We start from the raw sequence: 15368 nt of genomic DNA, 5'->3' as shown, positions 1-15368 counted from the left end.
GGTTCACCTTGCCCTGTGAAGTACCACAGGGCTCCTCACTGAGTCATACACATTTTAGTCTATATTTTACCCCCCTCTGCCTGCTCATAAACTCCTTTGGTTTTAAAACAGTGTCTTATGCCGATGACACACAATTTGTGGCTTCCTTTGTTGGAGACCACATGTACACCGCGCTAAGATTTCAAGAATGTATGCGCAAGGTTGAGCAGTGGATGACCCAAAACCACCTCAAACTGAACGCAGGAAAAACTGAGGTACTCCTCTTCAGAAGTGACATCTCTTTCTGGGTTCCCAATTGGTGGCCACAGAAAAAGGGTGAAATTCCTACCCCAAACAACAAAGTGAAAAACCTTGGAGTCATTTTTGATTCCAGACTATCCTTTGAAGGGCAAATTAACGCCATTATGTCTTCTTGCTTCTTCTTAATGACAATCATCAGGAAGATCCTTTCCTTCATTCCACTTGCACTCCAGAAGGCTGTAGTGACAGCATTTATACTGCCCAGACTGGATTATTGTAATGGACTGTTTCTGAACATACATACCCATCTACTAAATAAAATGCAAGTCCTACAAAATTCAGCAGCTCGGCTGCTCCTCAATATCCCTAAGTAGCAATCGCTAGCACATACTTTTCCTTCCTTGCACTGGTTGCCGGTGCAAAGAAGGATAGAATTCAAGGCTTTCTGCACCGCCTTCAAGGCCCTCCATGGACTTGGACCAGTCTTTCTGACAAACTAATTGCAGTGGGATCTCCCTGGAAGGGAGTTTCGATCTGCAAGCTCTGCCAATGTGCCAACTTCCAAAATCAAAGAGGCGGGGGGGAGGGGGGAAGAAGCGTAGTGATAGGGACAGTGAAGCTGTGGAATTCACTCCCAATACGACTGAAGACTGAAAAGAATCTTATGACATTTAGAAAATCTTTAAAAACCTTGTTGTTCATCCTATAGTGGCTCTCTCGTCTTTCTCTACCCATGCAGGCTCACTCTTTAGTTCTGAGCCGCGGCATCTAGATACCTCTGGGTATTAGTGCACATTATAAATATACATTTCATTTCATTTCATATCTGTGAACCACCTCTTTATGTTTTGTTATGTTATTCCTATCCTTCTATAGAACCTATTTTGTTTTGATGTCTTAATGTTTCATAAGTCTTGTACATTCTCAAATTCGAGGATATTGAGAAATTGTCAGTTCCGGGAAGGTATGTTAAATGCTATTGGATTTGCTGTCTGGAGAAATGTCCCATTCAGAGACGGGCATCATCAACATAAGCTCACCCTATATGGCATCACATCAAACTGGTTCATCAAGAAAGCGACCCTTGAAGTGCATTGTACCAGAAAGAGAAAGGGATAGGAGAAAATGTACTTTTTTACAGCAAGGCTTAAAATGGGCCTCCTTAGAAACGTACTCTTTATGAAAAACATGACATTAGAAAGAGATTTTATACAATAATATTCTTAATGCATATCATTGCAATGGATTGCAGTGTCATAGATATAGACTGCCCCTGGCCCTTCAAATGGACAGTCTTTGAATTTGGCTATCATTAGGACGATATAGTGTGCCACAGCGCTGATGTACAAAAGACTTGGCCTTCTTTGCAAACAGCTACTAGTGTCAGGGTGATGGGGTGGTAAAGTGGCATTCTTTCTCCATTGCAACTTACAATGTTATGTCATAACAATGCAAGGAATGTTTAGAGACTGCAGATGTACTAACCACTGAAAAACAGTAGGCTGTCAGTATTTTACAGTTTACACTGTTCCAGTGCAGAATTGAGACATCAGAACAAGAGGACAGTGGCCCTGGGGACCACTGCATGCTCTCCCCATTGATAAATTCAGTGTGGCATTAGGACTAAGGGTCAGGATGTGAAGTACAGACAAAAACAAATGGTGTGCGAAAGACTGCTATAACCTGTAGACTCCATCATATCACATATTTGCAGTGAGGTACATGCCGATTTCCAACCCATTATTATTAATGAACCAGGTATTTTGCATATTTTTGTAAACAGTCGCATTAAGCTTCAAGCAACTGTAGAATCCCTTGTACACCGAGGAGGTAGGAAGGCGATATTAGCAAAATGCAGTGCATTGCGCTGTCACCACCCTCTTGAGACATCAGGCTCAGAAGGTATCATATGCTTTTGTGTTCACAAAGTCTGCGTAATGCAAATTGGCAGGTTTTGAGTGGACTCCAGAAACATTTTGAGTCACAAATAGCTTTGCAACATATGAGTGTATGGGCCAAAAGGGGCAGCACAGACCACATACTCGCTTCTTGTGTGAAAAAAGCAGCTTTATTGAAAACAGTTTCCAAAAAGCAACAGCAGTACTGTTTTGTGGATGGCACAGGTCAGGTATCCCAATCTTTTAATGTATGCCAACTCCTGAAGTTTTGACTGCCCACTAAACTCAATCCTTAGTGAAATATTGTCTCATTGATAGGAGGGCAACCCAATTTCCTCATTCACATTGAACTTTACAATTCAAATCAATTGCATCCGTAATCACTCTCCTTTTTTCAATTAATTTCCATATCACATCTTCAATTAATTCCCAAACTTTGGTGTCTTTTTTATATAAAGTTCTTTTTATTCTGTATCCAATTCATAATAACACCTTATTTGAAACAGGTGCACATCACATCTAATAACCCTAGGCCGTAGCCTCACGAAACTAGACCTCACTATACAGTACTTCATCTAATTACCTTCGTCCCCAGTCCTTAGTTTTCCTGACCCCTTAACATCCTTATCTTGCAACTGTAACTCCTACCCTGGCATTGAACTTTCAATCTTTACATCAAGCCATCTAAGTATCCTAACTCTTTTTTTTTTTAACATATTTTATTGATTTTTAAGTACCGTATACAGTCATGCATAATAATCATATAAAGTGGATAGCATGTCTTTCACATAATCATTGGTGCATTTTCCACAGACATGACACAGATCTATCATCTTATTACGGATAATTTCAAAAATCTCCCTTGTAACTCCCCCCCCCCCCCGCCCCATAAACAGTGGTCACATCCCAGACATTGCAGCAGCAGTGATACATGTACACCCCCAACAACCTCTTTATCCAATATGGTTAGGCATAATACAACTTTGCAGTACATTATCTAACAAGGTATGGACACTAAGGGCCCGATGTAGGTGGCCATTTACCGACCGGTAACGGCCGATTTCGGCCGTTACCGACCGGTAAATGGGTATTTGTGATGTAGGGGCCCTATTTTACCGATTCAGTAAAATTACCGAATCGGTAATTTTACCGAATCGGTAAAATACCGAATCGGTATTTTTACCGATTCGGTAACTTCCTGATGTAGGTGGGACTCTTCTGAGTCCCAAAGGCCTTACAGATTCAGTATTTTACCACCCAATCCAATTGGTTGGTAAAATACCGAATCCAGGTGTGCGTGCACATGTGTGCATGCACACCTATGCCATGTGACAGACAGACATGCCCTTAGGGCATGTCTGTGTGCCACATGGCACACATGCCTGTATTTGGGGTGCTGGAGGGTGTCAAAGTGACACCCCCTGCACCCTTGCTGAAATCGGTATTTACCGGCTTCAAGGCCCATAGGAATCAATGGGCAATACCGAATCGGTATTTACCGATTCGGTAAATACCGATTTTTACAGATTCGGTAATTCAATTACCGAATCTTCCTAAATCTCCCTCCTTCATATTTACCGATTCATAAATACCGAATCGGTAAAATTCGGTATTTATGAATAGGTAAATACGATTTTCCTACATCTGGCCCCAAGTATCCTAACTCTCAACATTTCCTTTGCTTCCTCCAGGTTTAACTTTATCATCAACCTCCACCCCCCCCCAATGTTCTGCTACCTCTATGTTCAGGACTATCATCTTAATGTATAACTATGCGAACTGAAACTGCCCACCGCCACTCAGAAAAAGCTTAACCCCCTCTTTACTGAAATCCTCCTAGGAGCTTCCTCCCCCACTGCTCTTCTTCAAAATCCTATGAATTGCCTCCTTTATCTGCATCAAATACAGCTCTGTCCCGTACTTTAACAAATGTATCCCATCCCCTCTGAATAACTCTGGTGCATAGAACCTCAGCTCTGGATGTTCTACTCGTCGTAACCTTTCCTTCCTACAAACACCCTCATATACCTATTGATCTTTCATCTGGCCTTATCAATGGTGGCTGGCTTGGCCACCCCACTCCAGTATTGCTGTGGAATGAATTATGTCCAGATGACAAATGTCCTTGACCACTGCCTCCTAATCTCTAGCATTTCCCTCTTCATTTTTTTTAGCGGTACAAGACCTTTACAAACCACTAAATCGTTTTCACCTAGGTGCAGTACAATAATATCAGGACTTCTGTGCCTCCTCAGTAGCTTATTCAAGCATTGTAAAAGTTCTTGTCATCTCATACCACCTTTCCCATGCCAATTCACTGCAAAAAGCTGCCTTTCCAGCCCGAGGTTACCGCCTTGTCCCTTCTGTAGTTTGTGCCCTCCTACCCACTTAATAAACGGATGTCCTACAATTGATCTCAACGATTCAATTGCTTGTGGCCCAGCCACCACACCTGCAAAGAACCACATTTTCGCTGTTCATAAGCCCCACTACTTCCTTGCACACATATCTCCAGAAGCACTCTGACGACTAACGCCCCAACTTCATAATCCTATCCCAGCCCCAGCACCTCTGAGCTGCCACTGTGGCCGCACCAATCCTAAAAGAATGAGTTGCAAAATCGCCCGGGGGTTCACCAATGCACTCTAATGCATTTTGCATTACCCAAAGCAGCTGAAGAGCAGTCACTCAAGCCCTATTCTTGTGATGGAAAACCTCCCCACTTGATGGTCCACTAACCGCCTATCACTTCACTTACTACTGCACCAGACACACATCTGATAAAACTTGAATCTGCCCTCTCTTGCCCAGTGCCCTCTGCTCTGTCTTAGATTGCTGAATGCACAATTCAGCCTCACCTTTCTCATCTCCCACGTCTACCCATTCAAACCACGGGACCCCTTTCCTAAACAGTTATTCTGAAAACCCTAAAGGCCCTGAAATACATCCATGACATAAGATACGAAAAAAGAACCCACTCCCAGTTTTTCTTACATATCTCGTCATCTCATACCACCTTTTCCATGCCAATTCACTGCAAAAAAGCAGCTTTTCCAGCCCGAGGTTACCGCCTTGTCCCTTCTGTAGTGTGTGCCTTTCTACCCACTTAAAAAATGAATGTCCTACAATCGATCTCAACAATTCAATTGCTTGTGGCCCAGCTACCACACCTGCAAAGAACCAAATTGTCGCTGTTCATAAGCCCCACCTATTTCCATGCACACATATCGCCAGAAGCACTCTGACGACTAACGCCCCAACCTAATAATCCTATCCCTGCCCTAGCCCCAGCACCTCTGAGCTGCCACTGTGGCCACACCAATTCTAAAAGAATGAGTTCCAAAATCCCCCGGGGGTTCACCAATGCACTCCAATGCATTTTGCATTACCCAAAGCAGCTGATGAGCAGTCACTCGAGCCCTGTTCTTGTGATGGAAAACCTTCCCACTTGATCGTCCCCTAACAGCCTACCACTTCGCTCACTTCTGCGTCAGACACACATCATTATCTGGTCAAATTGAATCTGCACTCTCTTGCCCAGTGCCCTCTGCTCTGTCTTGGATTGCCGAATGCACAATTCAGTCTCACCTTTCTAAACTCCAACGTCTAACCTTTCCAACCATGGGACCCCTTTCCTAAACAGTAATTCTGAAACCCTAAAGGCCCTGAAAAACATCCATGACATAAGATTTGAAAAAAGAACCCACTCCCAGTTTTTCTTACATATCTCTGGCAGCACCGCCATCCTTCTGCCTAGCATCTGCCTTGATAAAGGTCTCCTCAGCTGAGTCCGATGATTCCTTTCCCTTGCCCATCCCTCTAACATGCTCTATCCTAGCTCCCTGGCCGAAGCGTGTAGCCCCATAAAAGCTTGCCCATGAAGGCAATTCCGGCCAGCTTTTCTGTTATTGTAACCCTCGACAATGCTTTACCAATCCGTGTCAGGATGTACTTTCTACTTCTTCCTCCCTACTCTACTTCCCCAGCCTCCACCTTGCCCCCACACTCAAAACTCCTTCTAGGCCAGTAGATACAGCCAATGATTATACCTCCAACTGAAGCATCCTCTCTCTCCTATGCTCCACATGCTCAAAGGCACCTGCGTACTGTCCCTGTCTGCCTCCGTGGCCAGCTCATGGAACCTCTCCCACTGTGAATGAGACAAAGCGTCCACACTGTCATTGTCCACCCTGGCACATGCTTTGCCCTGAAGACAACATCATGCTTCAAACTGACACTGACGGTCACCATATCACCTACTAAAATGGTGACTGGTCATATATAATGGCTGTATATTTAATGAGCATAAAGCCCAACATAGCCTAGCCCATCTTTAGCCCAAAGAAGCCCAAATGTGACCCGTGCTGCACCATTGTCGCAAACTCCCCGGGAGGCACACCTCCCTTGGGTCGGCTGCCCCCACAGCCCATTCTGAATCTCTAAGAACAGAATGCGTCATTGATTTACCAGTGTTTCTGCAATTGTAAACAATTGTTGAAATACCAACTCCTGAAATGGGGAAGTATTCATTCATAAAATGGAAGGGGGGACATCTTTCAACATGTGAAGGACAGCTGTGAGCACTGCGAGGAGGAGACACATTGTGCATGCAACTACTGCATGGTTCCCCCGATGTCCCTTTGCATCAAGCCTCTTTTGTTTTTCAGATTGTAGCCGCTGTCCCTTTTAGTAACAGGGCTGCTATGATTAACTGCACATGCAGGGATGGAGGTCTGCCATTCAAGTATTCACAGCCCTTACCAAGGATTTGCAGAGTAACTGCTTCCTGACCTAATCCTTGGTACACCTCACCCATAACTGAAAATTATTCCTGCAAAGTAGCATCAGTTTGGTAACCATACAAATGGAATCTTAATGCTTGGCAGACCAAGCATCTGCTTAGGATGCAGTATATATGGACTGTTCCTGTGGGGCACTTGTCAAAGGGGAAATATTTAGAAAAAGACAATTCCATGCACGGTCTCTGTAGAAGAGAGAGTAATAGACTGGGACCTAAAGAAATCAGTTCCTCCTGAAAGGCATGCATTTAAATAGTGAGGCTGAAGAAATCAACCTTTCTTTCAGGACATGGCATAAGATTAAGGCTTCATAATATTTCCCATAAAGCATGGGGCCCAGCGGGAATGCCCAGACTTGTTATTTTCCTTTTGAGCACAACCCATCACATTGTTAGGGCCTGTCTGATAAGAATATGTCTCAGACGAGGACTCTTCAAAGACTGACTTTTTCAGTAGAACATGCCTTTTTAAAGGGCTTTTATAGAAATGTTGTTTTCAAATAAATCATGCTGAGTTCTAAGACATACACAACACTATATTTTTCATTTTTGATAATGAAGTTCATTTACTTCTAGCTTTAACACAGTATTTGTTTGTCTGAGCTTGCTGGCTTGGTCTCTGTTATCAGCATCTTGCATTATAGTGTACATTCATGATGCCAGTCTACTGAAAACTATTTGGTATTTGTTTTTAGAAGAGTGGAATGTGTAGAGGTCCAATGTAGACAAAAGAGTTAATTTCTTCGTAGACCTTCTGCAGCAACGTTACAATGTTTGTCTTTCTGTTACTTCTTGTTTAGCTCAGAACATTCCACCTCAGGTAGGTGGAATGTTCTATTAGCCATATGTCTCCTCTGTCTCTGGTTTTACGAGTCTTTAAATGCCTTTCCCTCATTTTAGATTCTCGCCTGTAGCTTGGGCCAGCAACTCAAGTAGACGGTCTTTAACAGCCGGTCTAGCCCTCCGCAGCAGGTTAAAATGCTTGGAAAATTGCTAGGTTCTAATGCACTGTAAATAACTATTCTGTATTTTTCTTTCTCTGACAGAACACTGGGATTATCCTGTTCATTGTGCTCCTCATTCTTTTTCTCCTGCTGGCCTTGGCACTCCTCTGGTGGTTCTGGCCACTCTGTTGCACTGTGGTGAGTTCTGTCCTCATTTTTTATTGCTCTTAAAAGTAATGACCCCATAATCAGTGGTTCACCTAAGACCAGTGCAGTTGGTGCTCTGCGTGAGCTTGAATTGAATTTCAATTAATGAATATGAAAATGGGAGCCTCTTCAATTGAAGCATGTACCTCGAACCTCAGAATACCACTTACCTTTGGAAGAAACTTAGCAAACAGATTGTATGCCGATATAATCATTTAATGTCAGTCTCAGATATTTAGTCGGCCACAACAACAACTGTGGGGAAGTTGAAAACAGGGAAACATTTATATTAACTGTGATCTATTGATTGAAATCAAAATTGTGCTACGGGTTATTTGCACCTTCCTCAACTTGCACTTTCTCAGTCGGTCTAAGGACACTGCCATGAAGCATGTGCACATCTCAGCGCTGCCCATATTGTTATCCTAATTTGATCTGCTTTTGTCTAAGAATGGCAGAATAACCTCCAATTTCTCAAATTACCCTGTTCTTCTTTATTTTCACCGGTAATTACAGTATTAAATAATTAAGCTGTGAACTTGTTCCTGATGTATGAAGTTAACATATATTTATCTATAAAATCTAATACAATGTGATCATTTATTACTTTTGAAAGCAGGCCTTTGCCACCTTTCCATTTAAAAGACATATCAGCCGGCTCTAAAAGAGAGGGCTGAATTATATCTTATATTTAATCCAGTTTTACTGCTGATGCTGCTGGTTAGCATCCAGTCTCCAGATTGCCAATTGTCATCAGTATCTATAGGGCATTTTAATCAGAGGAAGAAATGGAAACTGCCTTTCACTTACAATGTGATACCAATTGGAGGAAAGCTACAAGGGTTTAACCTTTCCCATTATGCATCATAAAGGTATTTATTGGTTAATTGTTGTCCTTCACTTTTCAGGTCATCAAGGAACCTCCACCACCTCCTCCTCCAGAGCCAGTAAGTAGTTGCTTTATTCTTTCCTATTCTTGAAAAGAATGTAAGTAAAACATATCGAAGGCATTCTAGAAGTAGTAGGAGAGATCTTTCAATCTTGCCACCTTGTGCTGTAAAAAGTGAACCTCAATCGGTGGCTAGTTTCACCTGCATCTTATCAGTGATACAGCAGAAGAGTGGTTTGAATTGGGGGCTACAGATGGCTGATGGATGAAGGAGGGATGGTTATTTCAAGATTAATGTCAAACACATACACATTTGAAGGGGCAACTGAAGGGCAGAGAAGATGTGCATGTCAGACAGATGAGAGAGGGTTGGATGGCAGGTGGTATGGAGAGCACATGAGTAAAGCAGGGATAAATGGCAGATTACTGATGGATGTATATATGGCAGGTAGGTAAAAGAGTCAGAAGTGGCATACATGTAAATTGGATTGATTCCAGAAAAGTGAAATAGGGAAGAATTGTAGACAGATGAAGGAGGAAATGGCACCCTGGGGTGTATGAGATGATTATCAGGGCAAATTGTTTTTGAGGGGGCAAAGGGGCAGGGATTTTAGGGGTCAATTGCAATCTTGTAGGTTAGTTCAAGAGACTTTTAGAAGAATTGGTGGTAAGAAGGGATCTAACTGGGCTGGTGCTGCTAAGATGTGGCTATGTAGTAGGTGAGGTTGAATAGGATGTGCTTGGCAAAGTTGGTGAACTTGTTGATGGACTGTAAGGCATTGAGGGGTTTGGAGGAAATCAACAAAAGGGGCTGTCACCGTAGTCCAGTTTCCTGGGCATTAGGCAATTGATACGGGTTTGGTTTAAAAGAAGGTAAAGTGGGAATGGGTTGTTTGGCTCTTCACTGGATAGTAAAAGGCTGAGCTGAAAGTTACGTCATCATAGCCATGCAAGACCACTGGGCTTTCAGGAAACTGTCAAGACATGGCTCTTTTCCAATCTCTAGCCTACTACCTCTCTGTCCGCCTCTACTCTGGCTTAGCACTGGGACGCACCATTGCTGGGGCAGCCATGCGCTTTATAAATGCTCATAACATAACATAACATAACATAGACATACATTTAATATTGACTTCTGAAGAGAATCTGAGGGCATGCGGGATGAATAGAGAGAAATAGGAGAGTGAGAAGTGAATTTGGCAGCACTTGATTTAGGTAGAAGATCTCTGCCTTTGGCGGGTTCGGCAAGAAACAAAGTGGTCTTGCAGAAATACACACTGGATGCAAGAGTAAGAGATACAAGTTTGAATGAGATGAAGAGATAGCTGAAGGTGATGACCTTTGGATGATTTTGGCAGACCACTGATACTCAAACGAAAGTAAAAATAATCTTCCATGAAAGGAGGACAGTAGAAAGGACAGGACTTTGGGACCCCCCCTCTCCTCCCCCAAGCAGGGGAAGGAATGGAGGGAACTGAATGAGCACAGCGAGAAGCTGTAGGGTTTATTGTGGGAATATGCAGAGAGCAAGGAAAGAACAATCTCTCAAATTACAGGGAAAGGAGTGATACATGGTTGGGAGGGAAGATGGGATACGCAAAAGACAAGTGAAGTACGGATTGACGGCAAATGAGGGATTGATAAACTGCATAGGTGTGTAGAGGAGATGGGTAATTATTGGGTGAGCCAGAAATGTGTGGCACGCCATTGCTGAAGAATTGGGTGGTACACAAATTAAAGAGGGGTAGAGACCTTAGAGTGGCACAGGATTCTGCAAGTGCTTATGGATTCGGATGATAACATAACATAATATTGATATCCCAGACATTTTAATCCGATTGGAGTGACTTTAATCTCTGTACGTGATGTCAACAGCAAACTATCATAAATTATATCTGAAGCAAACAATGTCACGTTTTTTGTGCATCTGCTGCTTGCTCTTCGAGCAGAAGAACTACCTACTGCCTCTCTTATTTGTATTTTACATTTCAAATACTGTGTTCTCGAATCTTGCGCCATTGAGTTTATTCAAAGAGCTGAGGACAAGGCAAAGGAAGGTAAGATGCAGGTGGTACTGGGAAGACATTAATTCATGTGTTGTGGTACACAGTACTATGGTCAGTTAACTAGCTAGACATAAGAGCGACCAGAAGGGAGCCAGGCAGGTTGAAGGTAAAATCAAGGATATAGCAGAATCTAAAATTGCATGTCAGATCTTGAAACGTCGCAGTATTTCTTTCTTTCTTGACGTTGATCTACTTTGAGCGGTGGCTGCCAGCACGCAGCGGACCAACCCGTGTGACCGGCGGGAGGAAGCCGTCTTCAGAACTGGAGGAGGCTTTCTTGGCAGGAAGCAGAAGGCATGGCCTCCCCACCTGGAGGGCAGAAAGTGTCCATAGTCACTTCCATCACTCTTTAAGTGGACTTTATGGAGTTATGCATTGCTAGACAGAATGCGGGCTAACTTTAATGATACCTGTACTCTTCTTTTGATATTTTAAGGTGCCCATCTCTAGCATGGTATTTCTAATATAATCTACATATGGAGAACTAAATACTGATGCTGTGATTAAACCTGGTGTCATCAAAGGTGATGACTTTTTTAGAATTTTAGGAGAAGAAAAAACAAGCCCTGCCTCATTTATTGTCTTCATTTCATGCAGACAACTTAGAAACTATTTTCCATAGATCACTTTAATTCACTTCAAGCCACTCCATAACCTTTCCATGACACACTTGTCCTCTGTTCTCTGGGCAGCCTCTGGTGGGGAGGGTTCGTGCCCTCCCGCTTGGATTGAAGAAGTCTATGATGGAAGATGGGTTCTGTAGAGCCATGACTGGTTACCATTTTAAAGTCACAGCTGTGAGCACAAGAGCCTTTTTCATTCCTCTCATCAGCATCCAAGCAATCTGCAGGACACGTGTCTCAGAAAGTTCACCCTCACAGACAGCTATTGTTCATGACATGTCTCAATCATCGCGAGGGTATAGACTTTGTTTCCTTTTTTCCAGGAATCCGATGACGAGGATGGATTTCCCAAGAAAAAGTGGCCCACGGTGGACGCGTCTTACTACGGCGGAAGAGGGGTCGGTGGTATTAAGAGGATGGAGGTAGATACGTCCCCATATTCACAGAAATTGACAGAACTAAAATACATGTACCGAAGACTCGTGACATTCTGCTACTCACTCACTGTATTAAAAGTGCAGACACAGGGCTCTTTCCCGAGCTTAGCAAGCATTAGCCTCCCCTTCCCTGCGGGATAATGAAGGAGCGTGTCCTGCTGTATCACAGAGGGCGCACTGGGCATCAATCATGCAATGCTTTCAAGGGGACACTGCAGATAAGGATACTGAAGGACTCTCCATGGAAAGGGCTAGGTGGTGGTGCTGGTTTTTAGGTCTGGCCTAGAATCAACTTTAGCAATACCTTCCTTTTTTTGTTCTGAATAATATAATGAATAAACGACATAGGCATATTTATCCACAGATGGACTTTGGGTCTGCCCTCTGAATTCACTAGTCAGTTCAGATGTCATTCAGCATAAGCCTGGGGCATTGGGTCATCCACATCAGCTGTGAGCTGTGAGTGCTGGTATTTTTCGTGATCACATGTGCATATCTGATAAAAATTAGGTCTTTTGTGGCTGGTCTGGTGTGGCCACTCCTTTACTTGGCTGATGTTTCTTCCTTTTCATTCTGTGCCCTTTATTATTCATTTTAAACTGTATTTTTAGTTGTAAAAAAGTCACAGGTAACCGTACCTTTTCACATCAATAAGAAACAGATTTTCCTGTGTTGTGCATTAAAACTAAATACGCTTTCTACACCTGTTCTAAGTACACCTGCCGCTGTGAGGCACCAGTACTTTTGTATTAAAATGATATGCGTTTTTTTAATTCAACAATTGTATACCAATGATATGGATGCCTTTTTTGATTGTCGCATATATATTTGTTTTCTCTAACATATTTATGGCATATTCTTGCATGGAAAAATAAGAAAGTTATTCATAGCACCATGTTATCATTGCATGACCTATTAGCTTAGCCTGTGCTTGTTTACTGCAGTGCCTAGGTTGTCCCATCAAATGAGGCAGTGATAGCACATAAGCCGGGTCCTGCAAAGATTACATTTGTGGGGAGTGTGGTCACAAAAGCTCCCTCTGTCAGGTTTAGAGCTGACACGTTGTAAGTAAGAAATCAATTGTTTGTAGTGTTTGTTTGCCCCCAAACAGTAAACAGTCCTGAACTGGATTATCGTCCACATTTGCATTGACTTAGTCATGAGATGGCAGTGGCTACTGCCCCTATATGAGATACTCACCATATACTCTAATGTCAGAATATTTTGCTGACACTGGGCCTCTCCTTTTTAGGTCGAGCCTGGGCAGCTCATGCGCTGCTCTGTGAGGCATGCTGTATTTGAGTATAGTCGGGAATCCCCACCCACTATCCGCCAATATTTGTCATTGGCTTGTGTCATTGTCCTTCGGAAATAGGCTTGTTAGTCCCTCCTTAGTACCACCTTGTCTTTATTTGTAACCTCCCACGAGGATTGCCCCTTTTACTTCGGTTGTTACAAGGTACGTCTTATTTAGTCTGTAAGCACTATTTTCTTTAATAAGTTTCTCCTACTTCACGCACCGCATGCTTTCCTGTAGTATTCAGCGCACCATACGCGCATTCACTTTCCAAGCAGCCTGGGACAATGGCGGCCGCTTCTTTGAAGAGTTTGAGCTAATGGCATTGTAAATGACAATTCCCTTTATTCATGTGTTAATTATCCAAACGGATAAATAAAAGGCATTTTCATGTACAATGCCAATAGCTTAAACTCTCGCAAATGCGAGACTTGTTGCTTTGCAAATGCTTGTTTTTAAACAGATGAAACAGACCCTTTGACCCACTAGAAATATTGGAAGTTGATCAGTTGTCAGGTAGTGGTGGTGACATTGAGTTTGTCTTCAGGAAGAGCTGATGTCGCTAAAGCTTTCTGTAGATAGAGGAAATAGCACCGGTCTTCTTTCATTAGGTAATAAAGGTGAGCAGGACCTCGGGTGAAGTTTATGTGGTGAGCTGTCCTCAGGCATGTATAAGGGCACTGACTGTCTTTAGGTGAGAAGATGGCACTAACTTGTCCTCTCTTAGATGTTACAGCACTCACCTTTCCCACAGGGTAGGTGATTGCTTTAAACTGACCCCAACTTCAATTAATAGTATTAACCCTATCCTCGGATGGAGGTCATTGCGCTACGTCTACTCTAAGGTAGAGCTAATGGTGCCGGCCAGTTGGTGACAGCACTGACAACCTTGGCTGGAGGTGATGGTGCTGATCTTGATCTTAGGGCAAGCCAGTAGCGCGGACTGTATTGCTATTCAATGCCTTACATGCCATTACTGCCCTAAATAAGTTAAAGCCTTGCATGCCTGACCTGAAAGTGTTGGAAAGTCAGGAACTTAAGAAACATAGAAAGAGGTGCAGAATGCATAAAAGGCTTATATTTGAACATTTATTTGCTCGGTAATGAAAGCAGCATGCATGTCATAGTAATAGCTGGATATAAGTCAACGTTTCACAATTACTATCAAAATATACTCCAACCAGTTTTCAGAAACAGGGATTTATCTTTAATATTCTCAACCACCAGGTGAGATGGGGCGATAAAGGTTCGACTGAAGAAGGTGCAAAGTTAGAAAAGCCAAAGAATGCTGTGATCAAGTTACCTGAACAAGAATATGAGCCGTGGGAGCCAAAACCAAAGAAACACCCCAGAAATAACAGACCCACGGAAAGGAAGTGGTACAGTCCAATCAAGGTATGTTCTTTCTACATGGTATTTGATCACCTAACCAGTATGCTTGTTACAATCTAATATAAGGAAGTCCTACATATTAAGATTTGAGACCCTTAAAAATAACAGGTGGGACTGTCTAATCAACTTGAGACGCGTGTTTCTTACTGATTCGCCTACAAGCAACACATGGTGTAGTGTAATTAATATAGATGATTTCTAAGAGCCAGTATTATTAGTATGATGTTTTTGTGGGGCAGTCCTTAAATCTAAGTGAAATGTATTATCGTGTGTTTCCCATGTGAGCTGTACGTAGAAAAATAAATAAATGTAAACAATATCTATCCTGTAAAGAAAGGGTTCCAAAAAATTCTACAAATGGTAGGGTCTAACAACTGTGATACCTATTAGGTGCTGGAATTCCCAAAAATGACCAGTAGTAAGGCCTGATATAAGTAAGCAATTTTTATTAGATATTAATTTTCAAACATTTGTCCCACCCAATAAGGGATACAGGTGTCTATTACAACTTGAGATAATATACTAGCGAAGCAGCATCATCCGTAAAATGTTTGATATATGTTTCGCAGTATATCCT

At 42.6% G+C, this 15368-nt stretch overlaps 1 protein-coding gene across 1 annotated transcript in view; it reads left to right on the top strand.

Annotated features, from left to right (window-relative positions):
- ANTXRL (ANTXR like) overlaps positions 1–15368 on the top strand; it is a 339738-nt gene that overhangs the window by 291063 nt on the left and 33307 nt on the right. Inside the window, exons 13-16 of the mRNA XM_078642693.1 lie at positions 7983–8078; positions 8996–9034; positions 11989–12087; positions 14627–14794. Coding sequence (XP_078498819.1) covers positions 7983–8078; positions 8996–9034; positions 11989–12087; positions 14627–14794 — 402 coding nt within the window. The remainder of the gene's footprint in view (positions 1–7982; positions 8079–8995; positions 9035–11988; positions 12088–14626; positions 14795–15368) is intronic.

Source organism: Lissotriton helveticus, chromosome 5_1, assembly GCF_964261635.1.
Source record: "Lissotriton helveticus chromosome 5_1, aLisHel1.1, whole genome shotgun sequence".
In the NCBI taxonomy this organism is placed as follows: domain Eukaryota; kingdom Metazoa; phylum Chordata; class Amphibia; order Caudata; family Salamandridae; genus Lissotriton; species Lissotriton helveticus.
This window is presented reverse-complemented; position numbering and strand designations above follow the sequence as displayed.